The sequence below is a fragment of the Melanostigma gelatinosum genome, assembly GCF_949748355.1.
Source record: "Melanostigma gelatinosum genome assembly, chromosome: 7".
Classification (NCBI taxonomy): domain Eukaryota; kingdom Metazoa; phylum Chordata; class Actinopteri; order Perciformes; family Zoarcidae; genus Melanostigma; species Melanostigma gelatinosum.
Window position 1 is genome coordinate 18,933,960 of NC_136640.1, and position 23,982 is coordinate 18,957,941.

The window sequence follows — 23,982 nt, forward strand, 5'->3', positions numbered from 1 at the left end:
GGACAAAAAGGTATGATAAAAAAGCAGTAGTATCACAACAATGAAATATACCCAACAACAACTAAACAATAGGAATTGTATGAATGGGAAAGTCAATATTATTAAATAAAGTCAAAGATGAAAAATACCCAAAATCTCTCCTTCAAGATAACTGATGCAAATGTATTTCTGTCTGGCAGTGAAATGCCTGACGAAGGTCATCCAACAGAGTTGATTTTTAGTTTTTGTCAATTTATGAATATCCTTCAACTGTCTGTCTTAAACAGGTCTGAAAAGATTCACATCGAGTCTTTTGTGTGGCTGTCCTGCCTGGCAGACAATTCAATATAGTAACATAACTAGCTTGCAATTCTTTATTCTAGTAGACAAGGGTAAAACGTAATGCAGAAATGTTGTTTCTGTTATGTAATGTTGTACGTGCTAGGTGAAGAAAAAAAACTGACGATAATTCAAAATGTGCATGTATTCATGCTGTCAGAACGTGAAGAATTAATTGGCCGTGTTGAGACTAGTCCAAAACAGACATGCTCACCCAGAACAGTGAGATAGGCCTTGGTGGTCTTGACAGGCATGGTGAAGAGCGAGCAGGTGTACTGGCCCTCGTCTGACAAGCTGACGTCACTGATTCTGATGATGAGCTCCTGTGACGAGGCTCGCACCAGCTCGATTCTGTGGTCCCTCAGAGCTGTATAAGGAGAGAGGACACAAAGAACCACGGAGTGCACAGAACAAAGACAGAAAACACCGTTTACTAATGGGGCAAATTCACGCTGAATTCAGTGATGGCAATTCACATTTGTAATTCAGACGACACCGACAAGAACATGGCCGAATGCACTGTGCTTTCAGTTATTTCAAATAGTTGTCAAATGCAGCAAACACATACTGTGGCCAATGATTTGAAACATTTTCTTTACATTTGCATTCTAGCCCAACAGTCTTATTCAGTCTGTGAGAACACCGAAGGCATCAGCGGGAAGCACTGAAGCGAAGCAGCAGAAAAAGCTAGATTGCAATATCTATTTAATCACTTACATTCCAGGTATTGATTTACACTCACTTTAACACTTTTAGTAACTGGCTCTGCCTGTGACATTTATACTTTGAACATTAATATCCAAACCTTACCCTGGCCTTATACAGAACCACTTAGTACTTATTTAATTATTTTGTATTTTTCACTGTAACTTTAGGCCAAAAGAATGAAGTCCAGATAAAGGTTGAACAATAGTACCACATGGTAATTATTAACTGTTAAGTATCATATTGGGGTAATCACATTGTGTCAAACTACTGTCCCAATGAATGGTTTTACACTAATTGTAATGAAAAACTAAGAAATCAAAAATGTAATGCATAACCATTTCACAGTTATGCATTACATTTATTGTACGTACAATACGTTATTGTATTGTACATTGCTGTACTGAACCTTGATTTGATTATTTTGTATTATAATTCTTCATGCATTTGCTGTATCATGATGAGCATCAATATTGTTTTACATTCTTGTTAATATTGTTAAAATCAACCACACTGCCCAGCTCTAGTCCAATCTTAAGATAAAACACAAAACAACAATACTGCTAAAAGTAATTAAAATTAGCTGCTACATACAAATCAACCACTACTACTAATACGATTAATGATACAATCATCAACACAATGGCCATTCTGAAAGACACACCTTGAAATGAAAGTGTTTTCTTAGGACACCTTCGCCACTGCTCATTCAGATTACACCCTCATAAACCTGGGAAAACCACACAGCTAAGCTGAAGAAGGTCATCTCGCACCTGTCATCTCTTATACAGTTTCAAATTGAAAATCACCTGCTCCTACATGCAACCAACCACAGAGGGCAGGAAGGAAAGTGCTCTTCATTGAATAAATTACACATTCTTAATCCACACTCCCTTTAGGCCTGGCAAACTCTCTCCCTGGACACTTTTTCGTCTGAAGTAATTTGAACTCGATTGGATTGTATTACACGGGGCAAATCTGGCAAAATGCAGCAGAAGTAGGCGTTGATTAGGATTTAATCAACATGGGCAATGTAAAATCACATCAGATGAAGAAGACATCTCTATGTCAATCATTAATCAACTGCTCCGTTCCAATTTATTTGATTTCAGTGATGAACATACACAGCAGCCATGTGATAAACAGTTAAATTAGATTGGCTGAAATGATTATTAGGGTTATACAAACATAGGTCATTATCAACAATGCTCTTCTTCTTCTTCAATTACACCATATCATTTGATGATTATTATCTTATAATCACACGCACACTAAAAAGAAAATAGGAAAGATTGGCTATTGATGGCCCTAAGATATTTCATATTAAAGACTCTTTGTTATCCAAGAATAAAGAGTAAATAAAAACAATCTTCAAGCCAGTATTAAAATTTAACAACAAGCTCTGCCATCAGAGAGCCAGCTTATTATGTGCTATGGGGCTTAATACAAACATTTGATAGTCTTACTGTAGCAAACCGCATCCTGAAACAAAGCTGCCTGATGTTCTTTGTAGTTAAGCATCTTCACTACAGAGCTTGCAAATGCCTAGAGGCTTTGGCAGAAAACAGCGAAGCCTTTGCTGGATGGATGCATCGGAGAGGTGATGGGGTCTAAACAAACATTGTACCGGAGCTCTGAAGATATGGAAGTACAGGCTGAGAAGATCAAAGCTTTGGACAATATGACATACTGTACTTCCCCTGCACATCCTTCCATCCCTGCATCGCACGGAGAGAGGACGAGGAGAAACAGACTGACTTTTCTTCTTCTTAACCCCCCGTTCCTAAATATTACAAAACAATGAATAGCTCCAGCAACCTCTGAGACACTGATACATGTTCTGGTTGTTCCCTAAGAGGGATTTGTTAAGGGAAAACAGACATCCTTTGGTTAAAATGTTGTTACACCCAAAATCTGTGGGTGTAAACATTTTTTATTTTATTTTCTCCAGTAGCTGTGACGACATTGAATTCATGACTATTACAAAAGTTTTGACCGATTATTTTTAACATCTATATGGCCAGTCTGATCCAAACACTCATCGTTTTCAGCAAAATATGGCTGGAGCTTCCGTGTTGGACCCTGGAAGCTCTATAGTAGCATATTTAGCCATATTTCACCAAAATGATGACTCTTTGAAACACACTGAGCACGTGGTTGGACAACAGAGAAGTGGATTATGCTCCAGGAGTCGTTGTAGAATTTATTTTGCAATCCATTGAAACTAATGCAAAACAGTGACCAAATACAGACCACTGACAATTTCAAGTGATGTGTAAAGTAAAAGTTAGGCTACACCTTTTATTTTTGTCTGCTGAACAATATCACACTACCGTTAGAATAGAACCAAATCTAAATGTCAGTAGCTGGAATACTGATTCAGATACTTTTCACCCAAGTAGTGGCAAGTAGATACGACTTACAGTTAAACAAAAGAAGGACTTGACGGATATGTTTTTGTGAGACAGGCACTGGCAATACATGGCACTTGAATCAATGACACATTGATAGAAAGAGATTTACAAAGGTTTGAATAACCCAAAGTCAAGTGTTATCTATTACTCAAACAGCATATGGCCAGGAAAGCTTACTACTAGCATCCAATCCAGGCTAGAGGCCCAGCTTGTGGGCAGATCCGTCACAATCAGACCCAAATGCCAGCGGCTGACAAAGCTTTTTTCCAGGTGCTTTAGGAAATCAATGTGATGAAAAGGTTCATTTCCTCCAAACCCTAGATAGCTCCTGCGTTGTTCATTCTGCTTAAGAGAAAGCATAAATCGGCACCCTGACCTTGTGTAAGCTACAGCCTTGCAGCATGGCAGCTTAATGTGCAGTACATCTCCTGTGATGGAGGCCTTACCAAGGCTGTCTCAAATCAGTAAAACTGACACCCGGTTCCTCCTCAGGGCAGGGGATAGTGTTGCTATGGTCCTTTGATGCAAAGTAATCTTTGCCTTGTTTCCCTGACAGTCCTTTGCACCATCGACCATGTCAGTGGAAGACCAATTTGAGGTCTCCCAAGAGAACAGTAGTTTGTCAGATTCTGTTTTAACAACCTAGGTCAACTGTGCAAAAAGTTATCTGAATGTACAATGTCCAAGAACCCGCTTTAACATGTAAAACAGCCGTTACAATGACTTATTCCAATGCAGTACACTTTTTAGATTTTTAAGAGAAGGGCTAACAGTCTGGTTGGTAGCATTAGCTCTGCCATGAGATAAAACCGGAGGCAGCGAAACTCGAAGTGCACTTATCACATGGCATTCGCGTTCGCACTCTACTGAGCAGCAGACAGATGTTACCCAATGTTTCCAATCCAAAATGATGAAGTATCTCTTGACAGTCCAGATAGAAAAGGACATTTTACATCTAACCATTAGTCTTGGAAACAAGCTGATGGCTATCGGGTTCAGCCAAAATATGTTACATCCACTAGTGTCCCCATTTTGCCATTTTTGCATGCCCTGTAACCACTTTGAGCCAGCACTGGAATGTGAAAGCACTAGCTGTCCTTCAGCAAGAACACAGGGTCCCCCCCCTTCTCGCAGTCCAGCTAGGGGCTCCACTCTTCGCAATTAGAGAGTGTTTGCTGCTGGCTGTGCTTACTCAGTGACTGTGTGGGTGATTCTGGATGTGTTCCAGGGCTGGCGGTGCAGGCAGGGGGCTCTTTCTCACCACACATGTGGCTGCAATTAAGAGAAGGAAAGGGCCTTGTTCCAGAGGGCCATTGTTACTGCCTGCACTCTCAGAGATCCCACAGAGCAGATGCTACTCAAATTGGACTAATTTTCAGTGCTGGAAGGAGGAAAGGAAAGAAGGAGGATTTCTCCCAGCAGCTATGCTCCATCCCCTCTTCATGTGGTGAATAATGACAAAGAATATATTTTTGTCTGTCCATTTTTCAGCCCACTGACATAAGCTTGATTGTACACTGTGGGGATTTATGTGCCTTGAACTTTCTAATTTTCATTTTCATTACACCAAGTCACAGTGGGGTTACATAATTATACTGGTTTTCAAAGCATTTTACACATTTCAGGGTTTGTACAGACATTACAGTATGACAAAGCAATGACTTGACCAGCCCCTTCAAACAGGAATGAAACATTTTTCAGGTGGGTTTCAAACCTCTACAAGAATTTGAATACAGCATATTCTTCATTATTCTAAAGAGCTAATATACACATCTGTGTATGTGGCACATAGTTTAGTATAGTACATCCTTGGCCAAAAGTTTTGAGAATGAATCTTTGCATAAACTTAATGGAATTGTCAATAAAAGCATTTGACACTTATGAAATGCTTGTAATTATACTTCAGTATACCATAGTAACATCAGACAGAAATATATAAAAACACTGAAGCAGCAAACTTTGTGAAAACCAATACTTGTGTCATTCTCAAAAACTTTTGGCCACGGGTGTACATACAAGAGTGGCTCTTCACATTAGTGATAATAGCCGAGTGTATAGTGCCATAATGGAACGTTCACATTTCAGTGACGCTAGAGGTAACCCAGTACACTTAAAAGTCCATTAGTCCCTGAAGAAAGATATTATCTGTGGCCATGAAACGCCATCTACATTTTGTCGCCAATAAAAACAGTTACTGAGAAGTAAACAAAATACTTGTAAGAAAAAACTGGTGGCTTGTGAAATTTACCTCAGCATCACTTCAGATTTCATTCCCAAGATATCTAAAGAACATGCGGGAAAGCATTACCAAGTAAATCTGTTTAATAAATTAAACTTACAGTGTGTTTAACTCTTACACACTTAACTTCACTTTTGCCTTTATATGTATTGATTATTTGTTGTCAACTTTACATGATGTTTTCCTCCTTTTATAGTTTCCTCCGGATTTTCAGGTGTGTCCAAAAAGCAACAATGTAAAATTTTAATTCCAACTAAATCAAAAGAAGAAAACAACAACGGCAACAAAAACCTGTATATGGTAGCTGATGTCAATTTCAAACTGAAGATAGATGTACACAGAGATATCTGAGACCGAGCTCAGGTAAATATCCACTACACTTGCTTCCAACAGACCCACCATCAAATATTATGTGTTTACTGGAATGGACATTAAAATGTGCTTTCATTGGTGCTCACTCCAGTAATTGCATCCTTGGTAATTATCCTTCATTCTCTCAAGCTAATGAATGTTTTAATGCTCACATTAGAGCATTCATTTAGCACATAACAGCATTTTGATTACTACAAGCCAATTAACACCAATTTTGCTTTGTGACCTTTATGATCCAAGCTGAATGCCTCAATTAAATGTCATGAATGATGAAGCGTAAACTTTTGAGAGATTGAATTGAGATGAGCAACACATGCTGTACAATTTGCCACAGCATGGATGTATATGTTGAATATGTCTCCATATCTCTGCTACAAACACATACTGTAGTTGACATGCAACCTGCAGTAACTTCCCATTAATATCATTATGCTGATTCACCGTATTCAGATTCTGCTTGCATCCTGCATGCCCCCAGTAATAACATTACCATTCTCTACACAGCATCACCACTTCTTTTTTGTTCCCCTTTTCTAATGAAAGCTAAAATGGAAGTAAATCATAATGAAGACAGCAAAGGACAGCTCTGCTCTCATTTGTCCTGCTCAGTAATAATAATTCATAACCACGCCAACATATAAAAGGGATAATTCTACAAAAGACATATGGCCCAAATCGATTTCTTCATCGTGGCAGCTCACCACAGAGCCACGTTCCTTCAACAGTCCCTGCTAATTGATCTAATGCATGAATCATGTCCTGGCCTGGCTATTAAGGGGATCTATCTCTGTTGCCTCATGTTTGTGGTGGTAGTCCAATGGATGCATGCTGGTGTTTGCCATAGTGTAGTCTGAAGCCTCTAAGGTGGCAACAATCAACCAAGACTCAGATATACATAATGGTTGTTGAAGAGCGTGCCAAGAAGCCAGCTGGCATGGTATAAGAGGAGGGCTGTGTTCAGCTTCAGACAAATGTGCAGAGACAGTCCAACCCATATGGATCGGCTTTGGGAATCCAGCAATGTTAATTAACACTCTCTTGGAGCTCCACAAGGTTTGACTGATCCTCTTATGGGAGAGGATGAGATGGAGGTCCTTCTTATCATTTACACTCTAACCAAAGATATGTAAAGCTATTGGGCTGCCACCCACTACTTCCTTCCCGCCTGCAAACACACCTCTTTTCCTAATTCCACATCTGTGTCGAGACGTAACATTGCTGTGCAGACAAATTGTAAATCACTGCTTGTATGATGCACTGCTGGGATTAAGTTCTACCTACATACCTACCTGAGGACTCCCAATGGATACATAAACTAATAGTGCACCTTTTACATTGCTCGTTCTATTAATTAATTGCAAAGATGCATCCGAAGAAGGTTATTGGAGTAATCTTTAAAGTCATTAATGGAGACTCTCCTTGCCAGAAAAATGATGGCATCAGTTGATCACATGACCCATGTTGAGTGCATACAAAATGCCTGACTTTGACACCAGATACCGCATTTCATATTCATTCCAAATATAACAATATCCGACCAATATCTTTTCCACTTAGGCCACTTCAATTACAGACAGTAGTTGCATTACATTGCATTACTGACACTTGTGTTTGAATAATGTTTGATGCAAAATATACACATGCTTGCTTTTCTTACTCTTAAACTGTAGAGTAGACTTAAGGAGAAAATGGATGTCTGTGTTTTTCCTGAATTTTAAAGACACACCTTGTCTGTAATAGCCACTCGTTGGGGCTTTTTTCATATTCTCATTTGTCAGACCTGAATTAAAATGGAACAAATTATAGTCAGGGCAAAGATCAGATTTTGTCTTACTTTATCCAGCAGTTGTCAAACCCAATAGATATAATAAGGAACCTCAGCTTCGTTACATATGTTTCCCTTTACTCCACTATAGCTGCTGAAAGAGATTTGAACGCTCATTTTAATACTCTTTTCCCTACCCAATCTCCAACACATCCAGACAAATGCCCTTATCTTTCGTACAGAGCTTGAGGGAAAGAGCAAGAGTAGATTTCAAAAATGACTCACAGAGCGCTTTTGTCTAATTTAAGACAGAACAGCAGATGTATTTTCATTATCATTACTGTGTTGAGCATCCGGAATCACACACAAAAGCTGTAAAAGCAGAGTTTCTTTTGGATTCCACACACACAATGACAAACTACCTTAGTGAGGAGAGCGTGGGTAAAACTTGCAAGTGCATCATACGCTAACATATGGCCATGCTGTCATGGACACCCAAGGGGATTGTTGCAAGCAGAGAGGTAGACAACAGAGGCAATGGACAGAGATAACAAGTGCAGGGAAAATTAAAGATTAATCTTAACAGCAGGTACAAAAAAAAAGAAATCAAAAATCACAACACTGAGAACACGAAAATGCAACATAGCTATATTAATCTAATCTACTGAATGACAGCAGTCTATGAACAGCTATTCAGCACCCTGCCTCAAGCTCATCCAGTCTGCAGTTGTTTGACTGAAATGTAGCATAAGGTTGAATCTAATATTTTTCATTGGCTCCTACAAGAAGGCCAAGCAATTAACTGGTGATTTGGCACAGTAGAGATTTCTTCCCAGGTGTCCCACCCTCTTCCTCACATGAAGCCTGTGTTGTTCCACGCCTCCCGTTTCTCCTGATGGCCTCACAGGCATCATATTAGTTGTGCCAATAAAGCTTTTCATTTGGCTGTTTAAAAGGAGATGGAGAGGAAGTGTTCCATACTTAGCCCAGGCAACCTCTGCTGAGGGGACTACATTCATTTTGTCATCCGAATGGCTCAGCAAAAGGATTCTGTCATGCAATATAAATGGCTGCCCAAGAAGGGCAAAGTGGCTCATACATATTGTGCTCTTAAAGCTCCCCTTACATGCTTATAACAGGAGCCTTCTGGATTTTCATGTGGATACAGATTTATATTCACAGGAGATGAAAAATGGGAACAAAACACACTTAACTGGCTTCATTTAGGCCAAATGAAATAACCAGAAGATACGATTTTTTTCTGATAGAATTTGGGGATTTCAAAAGTGAAATAATGAAATGTTGCAGAGAATACAGAAAAAATAACAAAAGAGAATGGTTTCGGTTCAATGACTTTTGCTTGAATTCAAATCTCTGGGCACATTAACACCATTCACACAAGAGTATATATTTAAGATTGAGTTAACTTTTGTTTAATTGTATTTGGAAATAATTTCATCGAATAAAACACCTTAGACCTCATTACTAAATCCAATCACTTGCGAGGGAGAAAGTATTTCTTCAAACCAGACTGTGACTCTCATTCTGTTGGTTCACTCTGGCGTCTCCCTCTCCTATAAATTGTTATTCAAAGGGAAAGTTAATCTCCAATCACTGAACCAATGATATTGTATTAGTGACTACAGCATAAATGGAATGGGTAATATGCTGTGAGAAACACTAAAAGATGGACACCAACTCTTACAAGACCAGTCCACTGTTATACTCTCTTTCACCCCAATTCCAATTTATCGACTCCAGACTTTTGTCACCTTTAAATTGGATTTGGCTGGTGAGAGCACATTATATTTCATCCTGGCTTGGGCCTTGTTTCACAAGGTTGCAACAGTGCACTCTTTTCAGTGACATCAAAACAGCTATGAACAAATGTAGGGCAGCTAAAATGCTAATTAAGCCCAATCATCTCACAATCCACAGGCGTTACTGTGTTGTAAACAACACCGTCAGTGTTGCGTGATTACAAAAGTTAGTTAGAAAAGTTCTATTTCCGTTTAGTTTGTGCCCTGGGACCTCAATGGAGAAATAAATTAATTGAAAGTCAAGTCTGTTTCTACATTACATGCATTTCCCTGTTATTCTGTCTTTTACTGTATTCTAAAATAATGTGGTCTCAGGCAGACAGGGCCAATTTTGCACATTCCAAATAAAAAAAATGAATGAAGACAACTCCTGTCGTAATGTGATCTGGCTATGACATCTTTATCATATCTCATCATTTTATCATTACAGCCATTATCCTCTGGGAAGATTACTCACCTTTCTTGTCCCCAAAGAATAGGGTCTGTTGCGCAGGGTTTGACCACTGGAGGGAAGTGTTATCATTGTAATCCACACGGCAGGTCATGTTGGCTCTGCCCCCTTCCACCACCGTCACATTCTGAGTTATGGGGAACTGACCTTGGCTACCTGTGGGATTATGAGACAGAGTTTGAGGTCATGGCCGTGGCATAAATAGATTGCTGTTTTGGACTGGTTCTTATGGTCTTTTCATTGACTCACATTAATATACCATTCAGACTTGACACCTTTCAAAGTTAATGTTCTGTCATCATATCGCCCAATTACATTAATGTCTTCATTACAGCACAGTAAACCAAAGATAGCGTAATGAAAGCCTCATTGACATGGACTTCAGCCTTCGACAGCTGTTGGTGCTAGAAAACAGTGTTGTTTTTTTTACGGTGGAGACAATGATAGGTTTTAGTCTCCCATAGCTCCTTCCTCGCTGCCTTATTGCAGGGCCCTAATTGGTAGCATGGCCTAATTAGAGGTAGTCATGTTCTGCTGTAGAGTTGCGAGCTGCAGCTGGGTGGTAAATTGACACATAATCCTCGACACTGTGGACCTTCGATCCGAGCTACTGGCTTGCCCTGAAACAGCCGCTGGTCACAGTTTGCAGAAGACATCCAAATGAGGCCTAATCACCCAGCCTTGCTGGATTTTACCTTCTTATTCCACATTTGTACTTGTCGTCTCAGCAAAGTCCCCTAATTACATTGCAGAAGCATTTCTATCCCACCTGTGTTTTATTGAACTCTGCCAAGCTTCAGAAACAGATGTTTAAAACCAATACTCTTCTTCAGGGAATTGTGAGAAGACAAAGTGTAAGCTAATATGAGCCTGGCCAGACCGGCCCCTTTAAGGATGACAACAGTAAACAACAACTGTGTTAGAGCCCTTGAGTTCATGCTTGAAGCTGAATGTGCTGTGTTTGCCTGGGATCATTTAGCTGTCTACAAGCTAATCTGTGTGCATGTTCTCTCTTGATTCCTGCTTTGCTTTCCTTTTGTCATGTGCCTGAATATGAATGTGACAATGTCTCTGCCTCTCCAAGGTACAGTTCAATCCAGGGACATTTCAACTAAGGGAACAGCTGTCTGCCTCATTAGTCCATCTCAAATAGGGGAGAAGGTCTGTGGACCTTCCTTGACCTCAATTGTCATGATGGAGACCATTGTAAGCTAGAGGCGAAGGTGAGGCTGACAATAAATAGTGATGGGAATAGGACTCCAACATTGCACATTACTTATCTGCTCATTACGCCCAATCACCCAATATCACATCAACAGACACGCCACCATTTCATCATGTCATCATTGCAATAATTAAAATGGCTGGATGTCAGTAGGTAGTCCAGCAAAATAAGCTATGCATGTCATATTAAAAAGGGAAATTGATGGAGATGCATTGTGTACCATGTGGAGGTGTTGTTGTCAATTCCTGCATATCTTTCAACTTTTTTTGTCATATCATCTACCCCACCATCTTCCCAGTATCTTTGCTGCCCAGCTCTAGTGTTTACTGCTCACTATTCACAACAATGATATGAAGAAAGTAAAATCCAAACATATAATTCTCAATCCCTCAAGTTCTGGTTGGTGCAAAAACGTATTGCGGAAATTGCTTTAAATTATGCCTGCAAGGTCAATAAAAGCTGTTCACATAATCAGTAGCAAGTGTTTTAAAAGAAGTGGCAGTGCAGGCTATTGTGCACTCCAGCTAACTGGGTTTCGCAAATGCATTCATGAAATTCCAGTCTTGACATTCAGTTGCAGCCTAGAGTATGGCAAATGCAGTCCCTTCTGTGGAAACATAATCCCCCGCGCCAACTACAGACTGAATTTTTCATTTTTCTTGAGCTGGTGATTGGAGGGCAAACAACAGTCACTGAACCACAAACTGATTCACGGGTGCTACACTGTGCTGTGTGACCCTCTACACACTGATTCACTTTAAAGACGCATAGTGTTCTAGTGTGTGTGACAAGGAAGGCTACAAAATCTACAAAACAAAACGTGTGACATCAGAATAAATACAACAGATCAACACATGGCCTGAGCAGTAAGTAACCAACAAATACTGTAGGTATGGAAAGATACAATAAAAGCTTCTACGTAAAAGTGTAGATTATGTTGGACTACGGCTGTGTTTTTCTACAAAAGCCAACTCAGTGAAAGGGAACAAACTGTTCTGAGGAGCGATGGAGGTATGAAGGTTGTCTGCTTTATTGATGATCCAAGACGACTCAGTGAAGTGCAGTGATGAAATGATGAGGAATAAACCTGCACTTTTGCAACATGCCTTTGGGTAGGATAGCATATCAGTTCTACAGGCTAAATGACTTTAATACCGGGCATTGCTGTATCATTTTTCAAGCACTTAGATATAGGCCTACATCTAAATGAGAGGGGCTACTTATTGTCCGTCAAAGTCAGTTGCACTGCAGTTTGACAGTTTTCCCACACAGGAGGCAGTATGGGACCTGAATAGGTGAGGGGAGGAGTGAGTAACCTGAGATATCTTGATGAAAGCAGCAGGCGCCTTCTGAAACACGAGTGCTTCATTTTGTAAATCAGGTGGTTGAGGGGGTGAGAAAAAGTCCCGCAACAGAGAAAAAGTCACACAACAAATCTCTCTCTCCCTCTCTCAAATTAGCCACTGTACCATTTTGCAGCACAAACACTGACTTGCTTAGCTGTTGTTATTGTTCTTGTTTTTTACCAAGAGAGGTGCCAGATCCGCACGAATGTGTGAACACAGGCAGTCATAAACCGAGACGTCCCCATAAAGAAGGACCCTGTTATGGGACACAAGCCCTTTTTAGCGTTCATGCTGGCAACTCTTCTCATTTAATCCATGAATATCATGAAGTGCTATAGTACAAGAAAAATCCAACATGTGGTAAATCACATCAGTGTTTCTCTCTCCCTATTTCCAATTCAGCTTTCCAGAAAGGGAGGTTAAGATTAAAAACATGAAAAGATGAAACCTGAACTGAAAACAATTTTTTACACTAAAACGTAATCAATTCAAATCCAAGCTTTTTATTGTTTTGTTTTGTGCCTTTCTGCTTTTAATCAAAAATATTTCCTACATCAGCCTGCTTATGGGCCTAAAGCTTAAAGCTATAATTGGTCCCTTGGCAGTGCTTTCCCCCTTTCACAATGTTTTTTTTTATGACGGCCACATGGATCTGAGAGCTGCTGTTTTTATATTTATTTATTTTTTACTGCTGAAGCAAAGAGCCCACTCCAATGAAAGCTGAAACTGGCAATATCACCCTGAGCTGGGAGATTACGGTCCACATTCAGGTGGGCCACCAGCACACTGATCATCAGTCACAATGTCAGCACACATGAGATTGGTCCAGTTGTTTGCTGTGCTTTGCACAGTCAGAATGCTGCTGACACTTCTCTCCGCGGTGACATTAACCCTCGTACAGAATCAAGTGACACTGCCTCATGACTCAAATATTTACCTGCACAGCTGAAATAATGTAGACATGTTAATGGGGAGCAGAGGACAGCACCTTCATTGTAAATACAAATATGTGATGATTCGATTTTAAAGGGGAACCACAGAAATACCTGCTAAAACACCGATGTAAATGTCTGCTCTTCATCGCTATACATTTTAGCGTGGGATGAGCTCTGTGCAGCAAGTGTAGAGTATAAATATGAATACTGAATAGAGATGTTCACAATGTCTGGCGGTTGAGTGTGCATTAACGATAAGCTATTTCATTTCATCCCAACCAGCCCCTCTTCATGCCGTTATCAGAATGCAGCTCAGACCGTAGCCTGATGGAATCTGAGCCTGACAATATTAGAAGCCAAGAATATGATACTTTAGGTTATTGATTTTGCGAGTCTTATGGGCTGGTTGGGCATCTAGAAAATGAGAATATGAGGGAGATAGAAATCTTTATGATTATACTTAAAGGGAGGATTAAGAGAGATAGCTGATGCATGTAAATGGAGTGCTTTATCATTATTGATGATGTGAACATTTTTTGGTTCTGTTTTGATAGGATTCTGATGGAAAATCACAGCATTCATGGAAACCAGGTCTGAAAACCGGATCATATGAGATCCGTGTTGCATGTATAATTTCACGACTCATCTAATGATCACTGATCCAGGTCATGAGGTGAAAAATACGAGGAACATCTCTGTTGAGGAGAACAGAGAGTCAGTGGTGGAAGAATGAGCCATACCACCCCAAAAGCCTTTCTCAGTTTCAGCTGACTGCACCAAATAATGGAAAGCAGCGCCTTGATGAATGGCTGGAGAGCAGTCAAGCACACCACTGCAGAATAAACTGTGAACGTCAGGCAGGATAAAAAGAAAACAAATAACTCAGAAAATAGTTCATGAAATAGGCGATGCCTCCATTCATTACAAAATGCTAATAATTATACATTTTCACATGAAATTAATTCCAGACAGTTTATCAAACCACAAGTTCAGGTGAGGGTTTTTTTTTTAGCTGATAGAGATGTTAGAGGTGATGAGCTCCCTTCTGCATGCTAATAAGTCATGGCAACTTCATACATTGCCTGTCAATGACAAAATGCCATATATACAATTCACTTATGTATCCACACTGAAAACTGAATGTCTGACATTGATTTGGTGGACCTGCAATGTAAAGACTGCCTATACTTCTAGGTCTAGGCCACACCTGTGAAAACAATTTCAAGAAGAGCATTTTAATCATGCCACTAAAACTAAGATAAAATAAGTAAGATAAAACAACTGAATGGATGAAAGTCTTACATTCTTGTTTCATGGAAATAGTTGACACATTTAAACGCATACTTTCTTTTTAATGTCTAAGAAGTTCTCTTGCAAAGAAAGCAATAATCTCTGATTTACACATAAAATTACTTTAATCAACGCAATTTTCAATTTTTTGGATGGAGATTAAAATTGACCTTGAAATCTCAGACAGTCAGTATGTCAAATATGTAATTTATGGAAATAATGACATATTTGACAAACTAGCTGTCTATAATGAATGCTAAATTAAAAATAATTAACAAAACAAAACAAACCCAACCAATTGTTTTTTTTTTTTTTACAAATGAATTCATTCTCATTATTTTATACACAGTAAATACGGTGAAGCGGAAAAGAGAAGTTTGGAAAATAAATTAAATATCTAGTATTATTACTTACAAGGTATTTAAATGAACAATATACTCTTGAGAACATAGCAATGAATCACTGCAATTGCCGTGACTTGACAAAATTGTAATTAATTGGCTAACTCTAAACTGCGTGGCCTATTTGCCAGCATGTTGGGAGAAAAGGAAGTTGAACATCCGCAGTGTAGAAATATTCCATTTAATTAAAACTTGAAGCCTCTTGTGGTGTGCATTCCTTGGTGGAGAGCACGAGAAATAACAGAGCTTGCCATCTCCCATGTGAGACAAATACAGACAGCTCTCAGTTCCAACTCAGTGTGAAGTTTTGTAAAAGCGTGGCGTATATTTTGTTCTCAACATCCTGTTGGATTCCCTGTTACTCCTCTTGTACTTGTGTTGGAATAACTTATCCTCACTTGCCTCAGTCACTTAATAACACCACAAGAACTAAAAGACACTTTCACATATGACTCATCCACGAGTTCAGCAGACATAATTCTTCAGAGAGATTGTAACACCAACTCCTTTCTCTGTTGTAAATAACTCCAGGACTAATGGTTGTGTACCATATTTTAAAAATCCAGTACAGCCTGCTCTGAATAAACCGATTCAACCTTACTTACAAAACGAAAGACCTACAGTATACCCATTGCTAAGATTTGTGCTCTTCAATAAATATATTTATGAAAGCACTGAAAAGATCTTGTTCAAATGTATGAATCCTTTTAAATGAGAGCAGATACAGGTGAAAGGTGGGCTTTTCTGGGAATACTTCAAATAGTTGTGAGACAGAAATGTTTGAGTTCTCTATAGGTGACCTGGATTCCTTCACCTCTTTAATTGCATATGGTACACCAAAGCTGAATTCTGGGACCAGTTACATTGTCATTCCATCATGTGTTACAGTCATACAGATGGTTCTTTCTGTTACTACTCGGCAGCTACTGTATGTCTGTTAAACCACATTGGCTGTTTTACACGCTCTGTCGAGTTTGTGTGCTGGACTACACATCTCAGAATATTCTGTAGACAAACTCTGAAAAAACTGAATGCTTTTTCAAAACAGCTTATGACCTTCGACATTTCTAATTCTGGTCCAGTGAATTCTTTCTCCAACGAGAGAATCCTGCCAAAACGAAATTGCTCTACTAATGCCGAGAGACATACATTAATATATTTTCTATATATAACTGTTACATGTTCTTGTCTAATAACTGGCATGCCTTCTATCGATGGTCTAAGGATAGAGAATGTTGTATGCTGTCTGTACAGAAACCCTTTAAAGGAAAACTATATGAATAAAATGGAATTTTGGCCAGGACTAAGTGAAAGGGCCATATTGGTAACCATCTTTTTAAAATGATGTCAATATTTGATTCATAACTTTTATGATTAAGGCCTTGCCCTCAGCTATGTCTCTGACCTTTTGCCCCCTCATACATCAGAGTGCAGCTTTAACACCACCGGCAGGGCTCTTGGGAGTGGCTATGTCTGGGTTCAAGATGAAAGATGACTGGATTTCACTGACAGGACACCTAGGCAGTGAGATGTCCTGCCAGACAAGCTCAGACTGCTAATTCAGCATCATCATTTAAAATCACCTCCATCTGAACAAAAAGGCCTTTTCAAATTCACATTTGAATTATTTTAATTGCTTGTTTGGCAGGCACTATTGACTTCTGTGTAGCAATACTACACTGTATAAAACACGGTAAAAGCAACATTGTGAAGTAGAGTAGGTCTCCTGTAACGCCACTATGACAATAGCAGATATGTCAAGGGAAACGATTGGAGTTAAATTCATTAATTCAGCTTTTCTTTGGGAATTGCTTCTTAGTGTTTTCCAATAAGGTTATTGAAGGAGAGCGAGCAGAGGGAACTGTGAAAATGTGGAAATGACAAATTCAAATCTGTGAAGCCAGTGTTTAAATGGCTCTGAGTTATGCTCAGTTGTCCACTTAAAAACCACCATAGCAGCACATTTCATGATGATTTAATCTGTTATATCCTCACATTGATGCAAACAACAGCATTCTGAAGTTACAATAAAATCCAGGTGAATATGTTTGAGCCAAAATGGCCTCTGTGATAAAATCATTTTTACGGTATTTTGCTAAATTGGGAGCTGTAACAGTGGAAAGGTGGTGGGTTTAACTGGCACGGGGTAACGTGGTGAAACTACACAAAACATTTTTTTGCACTTTGAAGAAAATCCATCTTTCCACAGTTTTATAAGTTCAACTTTCAGTTGAAACATGTTTTAAATCTATTCAAGCAAATTCCCAAGACCATGAAATGAAAATTGGCGGCTGTTTTTTTCTCACAGCACAATCCAGGACCATCTACTTAAAACACACCGTTTCATTAGCTTTATTAATGTAATGAAACCACACCTCTTAGTACTGTAAACAGCATTGTTGAAAAACACATCTCCATTGTAATAGTGCCACAGTACTGGTTTTAGTTTTCCCCTGGACTGAACAGCTGATGTTTCTGTCAGCCATCCAAACTGTGCAAACTGTGCAGCTCTAAAACTATTCATGTTTAAACACAGTATGTTCTTGTAAATAAAATGTTTCTGTTCGGTTATGAAAGCAGATAGGACTGATGATATGCCACCACTTCAATACGCCTCTGTAAGGTATGCGCTGCATGTAAACGCATGTTAGTTACTGTTAGCATTCCAGAAGTTTGGTATTTTATTTTCATTCTATTGTCTGAAATAAATACAACCAACTCTTCCAAGGATTCTGTTGCCATTATACACCATTAGCCCGAAATGAGGTTAAGATGTATTGTTATGAACATGTTATGTCACGTATAGGTCTACTTTGCTCTACATCACTCCATAGTTGCTGTCAACTTAACAATTAGTCACTGACATGGAATTTAAAAAATGAACAAATCCTCGGCAGATCCCCTGAGCCGTACACTTTGATTCAGCGTCATTAATAGGGCACTGTGAGACGTGCATGTTACCACCAACAGTGCTAGTCTCAGTTTGTTACTGTATTTTAAAGACTGTTAATGTGACTGTCAGCTTTTGTGTGACTTGCTGTGGCTTGTGTATTCCTTCTCTTACAGAGAGGCACACCCTGAATAGAGAGACCCGAGTGATTCATAGGAGGTGAGGATCATTTGTACACTAAACTCGTGAAAACTTTCAGAAAGACCCAGAATCAGGCCCGAGAGTGCCGGTCTTGGGCTGTCCAGATAATGACTGCCTGTCACATGATTCTACACAGTGGTATTCATATTATTGCTTCGTGCTATTTCTGTGGTCTTCCTGCCAACAGCAACAACAGTGCTACCTCAAAGGGAGTGAAGTGTCTTAGATTAATGCTGACCCTTCTGTGGAGGAGTGCTGAAAATGAATACACACAACTCTCCATTCTGAAACAATTCAACCAGTCCACATAATGGCTCTAGAAATCTACTCAACAAAGCCATTTCTACTATACTAATATATCTCTCTCTGTAGATAAAGAGGTCTTAATGTCTAATTCTTATCATACTTTAATGTGTGATTTAATATAGTATGTGTATATTTGACAACATATCAAAACAGGAGGAGCTTCTGCTCTACATATATAACTTATCTGCTGTTTAGACATTTTTCAGCACATTAATACTGTTTGTTACTGGAGTGTGCGAATGCGCTCTTTCAAACATATCATGTAAACATGTTCCCTTCACTGTAGTCCAAATAAGACTACTTCTGAAAATGTAGGCTAGATGTTTCCAGTATATAGAAGACTAATGCATGCAAACCCCTTATGTGGCTTCTGTCTGTCGCAATTTTAAATAGTCATGAGATTGCAACAGCTTTGTTAGTAGCTGGTACTAATTGCTTATTTATTTGGGGCATATGATGTAATATGTAAAGTTTGTATGAGTAGGGCAAGAGAGGAAATTATGTGGAAATGACAAAATATCGGTTAAGCAAAACAAGAAAGGAGGATCTGAGCAATGCAAAACTCTAGATTTCAACTAAAACATAAAACGCTAGATACAGTAAAGGCCTGAACTACAGTACAGCCATGAATACCGTCATATTATAAGGTAGAATATACAGAGATGTTGCAAACAGCGTGATGAATCTGACCACACAGGCATTTAAATAATATCTGAATAATATGAATAATATCTGAATAATATGCTCCCTGACACATTCATTACCTTAAACTGTAAGTGTTGATTAAGGAAATGCTTTGAAAGTGAATGGTTATGAAAGTAGGTAAGAAAGGCTGCGTTCTTTTATCAACTGGCCCATGAAGTATCCCCATCATAGCCGATTGTTTTCACCTCGAGTGACCTTTACTGAACATTCTTAAAAGGATAAAAAATGGCAAAAATATCATGTCATTTATTTCTGTGACAAAAAAGGTCATATCTGTCACAAAAATCAATCATTGAAGCTGACAGTGTAATTTAAGCCCTATCGGTTCAACACCAGCAAAGATGCTTCTTGTGTTTATGGCAAACCTGCTGATCTGAGACACTCAAGAAGCTGTGCCATTTTAAAAGCTATCAGCCTAGTTGATTGGAGAGATTTAAGTAACTATTTAAGGGCAGCAGCTAATTAGCACTAAATCTAGATCTGATCCATTAACTGCAGCTAATCTTTAAATTACCTGTCCAAAGTGATCCATGTTTGAAAACTACTGGTTCGAACTTAGTCAGCTTTAGATAATGTCACAATTTAAAATCGACAGGGAACATTACAAGTTTTACTTCCTATATGCAATTCATTCAGTCATAGAAAATCCATATGTAATTATGGTAAAAGCAAAGGCTGTGATTACTTTTCTCAAGATTAGTAATGTACTCTACGTCACTCACTTTTGCACTCCATTTGCATCAGGCAATAAAGTGCATATGCAAAGAGGTTGGAGGAGACATGTCACTCGTGAATGAACATTTTTATTCAGATGCAATGCAGCTGCATATATTTTTGTTATTTTTTTATCTTAAATGCTCTTTTCATTCCAGGTGCAAATTTCTCGTGTTGGGTTTTTCCAAATCTCATATGAATCTTTCTTGCATTAAATGTGTTCGTGTGGAATCTTATCAAGACACAGTCAAGCGTATGCATCCTTTATCTGCACTGGGATTGTAGTGGTTTTCTACAATGCTTCCATCAGCTGTAAACAGGAACAGTTCACAGCAGATCAGACGGACACAATGACAATGTTGCAATGACCTACCAGACGACAAGCTCTGCATTGTATTCATAGTCGGCAACGATAGTGTGATCTTAAATGATGCAGTCAGTTGATTGAGCTGTTACAGAGCAGATGAAGCCTGTTAGAGAGGAAATAACCAAGACAAAGTGAGCTGTCCGTCAGCTTTATCCTCCATCAAAAAGGACATGTGGTGCCTGTTACTGAGTAGCACCTGAGCAAAAGTAAACCTCCCTCGACTCAGAGGTGGTAGTGAGCGCCGTCCTCCCCTGTGATTTGCCACAGTGGGGGAGGTACGGGGAAGGTAGGGGGTGGACAATCCACAGAACTGACAATAAATATCCCAGCTGGGGGAAACTCTCAGCAGTGTTTTTTTTTGTTTGCTGTGCAGGAAATGGAAAGTGGCAATACTTCAGCTTCAGAAAGTGGGTCGCAAATACTGTCTCCAGGTGAAACAGGAAATATCACGTTCAACTGGCTTTACTTACATGAGAGAACATGTGATGTGCCTCAAATGAACTTTGGGATTATGTGTCCCGGTGCTTGCAAACATTCTGCTGAGTACAAAGTCTACATAATGGCAAACAAATGGCAATGGAAACAATCGTGCTCCCAATCGTGATCAATCCAACTCTAGAGGCCGAGAGTCCAATATCAGAAATCACAGATTTCTCTCAGGATGAATTAAAATTCAGTGGAACGGAAACTTGATTGTGATTCATGCAACCACAAGCATATATGTCCTTTAAAATGTTGAGGAGACAAAAGTTGGTAATAAGAACACAAATATAACTTACAAAGACTGTTCCATGATATATGCATTCATGTTCCATCGCCACAAAGCCCGCTGTATAATCAGAAACATGGTTAAAATGTTCAAAAAAACCTTATCACACTGAAAATCCTTGCCCTGTCTTCTTCAAATGTATCATAACCTCTATTAGAAATGCTGTTAAATTCACATTCAACCTGCCTGAATGTGCCTTTCATAATGCTTACATAACATAATTGTACTCTATGATTTTAGCTTCATGTTTTACCTCTGCAATATGGTTTACTACGAACAGAGTTGCTGCATTTGTCTCCCATTTTCAGAAAATAAAAACAAAACAATTACAAGTTGCCTTGTTACTTCTAGATGACAGAAATGGGTTTGGGATGGACATGGCATTTTCACAAGCAATTCAGGGCTCAGCAATTAGGCTTTCTTGCTTGCCAGGGCAAGTAAACTGCCACGTCAGGCTAGTAAATCTAGCAACTTACTTGCCCAAGTGGTCAAAATGAAAAACACATATATACATATATATATATACATATATTAGGGGTGTAACAATCCACGTATTGGTATTGAACCGTTCGGTACGAGGCTCACGGTTCGGTACAGAAACACTACACAATGCTGCTTGACTGTAACGACACAAATAGGCCGATGTCATTGATATCGCGTCTCAGAAAGCAACGGCAGTGCAGCGGATCTCTCGCCTCCTCCAAAGATCAGAGAGTGTGACCGTCTTTCACAGAAGCACAACAGCAGCCCACGCGTTAAAGACAAAATAGGAGTTGCTGCAGCTTCCTGTACAGAAATGAATCCATCATTGTTCAAAGTAAAAAAAGAACGTACTTTATGATGGCATTTCTGCTTTTTTGCTGGATTGAAAGGAGTCGTACCGAACCGTGGCACCACTGTATCGTATGAACGGAACCGAGAATTTTCTCGGAACGGTTCATGTCATATTTTTGTTTGAGTCATTGAATTAAAGCTGAAAGTCTACACTTCAACCACATATTGACTGCTTCCTTTCCTTTTGAATCGTGTAAAGAGGCAAAATGAGAAAAATTGTGTCACAGTCCAAATACTTATGGCCCTGACTGTAGCTAAAAGGTTACCTTGTGTTGTTTTTACATGTCCTCAATCAATTGATTGATCAATCAATCAATGAACTCAATCTGAATCTTGATTCCTTCTCATCTCTGTTGAGAGTTCCACATTCACAGTACTGATTGGTCACTGGCGACAAAACAGCGGCAGGTGACACACCAAAGTTAATGAGTAAGTGCATCCAGCATTTTAATCAAACAGGAGTCTTGAGTGGCGTTAGAAAGAAAAACAACAACTATGTATGGCGCAGTTTGCCGCAAGTTTGAAAGCAAAACCAGTAAAAAAAAAAGACAGTTAACTTTAGTCTAGTTATTTCATAAATCACTCATTAATAAAACAATTTGTAGAGGGGAAAGTAAATATGGACTTCAAGCAAGTCGATTTCAGAGCCACTTGCCCGACTGCTTAAGTTTAAAAAAAAAACATGAACATCGAGTTTACCTTCAATTTACTCTCTCTAAACAGTATCTACACTTTAATAACTGATTGTCCCTTTCTCTGCACTGGCACTGGTCAACACATTGCCATAAATCTATAGGTAGGTCTTGCTACATCAATCTAAAGGCATGTTTTATTCAATTTATTGACAACTGCTAGGATGATCTTTCTCCTGGCTTCTACTGTACGCTTTATTTTTTCAACAGGTATGCCACAAATTACACGATAATTATTATCATGCAATAGGAAAGCTGATAAAACCAATTAATCAATATTCAACACTGATACATGTGGTTATATTCATTATCTTCATCATTATTAATACAAGTTATTAACTGTAATTGGAGCTGAAAGTGCTGTTGAAAAAGGCTTCTCAATGTTGAACGAGATTCCAGAGGTGCGGATGCTGAATGTGTATCTTCTGTTAATTAAAAACTGGCCTCCCAATTACTTCTGTAATTAGTAAACCCTGCATTTTGAAAAACTGGGGGAAAAAAGAAAAACTCATTCATGAACAGCAGCAACATCGGCTGGGTTTGGTTGAAGTCATGTTCACATAAAACGAACAAAAGAAACAACAAAAACAATGCAAACAAACAAAAACATAGGCCTACAATAATGAATGCATAAGCATGTGATTCTGGTTAGTATGTTGGGAAGCTAGTCATTTCACTGTAACACAGGAAAGACAACAGTACAGGCTTGTACAATTTCAAACTGGTCAACCGCACAACTTAAGTAAACAAATCAGAAGAATTAGCATATTGTTTTTTTTGTTTTGTTTTGTTTTTCACAGAATACCCTTTAGCACAGTGGCATCAATAAGCATACAGGCAGAGCCACTGAGACACTGGGGTATTGATGCTATGATTCTACAATATAATCAGCTGCAGCAAGAACATGAACAACAACAGAAAATGAATATCCAATATGAAAGGAAGAGAAATGGTCTGTGAATCATCAAATATTCTGTAGCAGGATATTTCTTCTCAAATGGTCGAAGTAATTTGTGGGTTGGCAGCAAGAAAGAAAACACCCTAGGTGCTGGATTTCTCCTCTCAGTGCATAATAAATCGTAATATGACAATTTATTCGGCACTAGATCATATTCAATTGCAATGGTGTGAATACCCACACCACCAAATATCAGGACAAAGCATTAATTGAGCTATTGAAGGGCAGCGGTAGAATAAAGAGTATGAGAAGCAGGCTTGTGACC

General features: G+C 39.0%; 1 protein-coding gene across 3 annotated transcripts in view; it reads right to left on the reverse strand.

The window, feature by feature from the left end:
* The window catches only part of cadm2b (cell adhesion molecule 2b), a 123,072-nt gene that overhangs the window by 16,378 nt on the left and 82,712 nt on the right, over positions 1 to 23,982 (reverse strand). For all 3 annotated transcript variants that reach the window (XM_079272560.1, XM_079272559.1, XM_079272558.1), the window contains 2 exons: positions 10,091 to 10,240; positions 533 to 685 (listed from right to left, as the gene is read on the reverse strand). In XM_079272560.1, the coding sequence (XP_079128686.1) occupies positions 533 to 685; positions 10,091 to 10,240 (303 nt within the window). The remainder of the gene's footprint in view (positions 1 to 532; positions 686 to 10,090; positions 10,241 to 23,982) is intronic.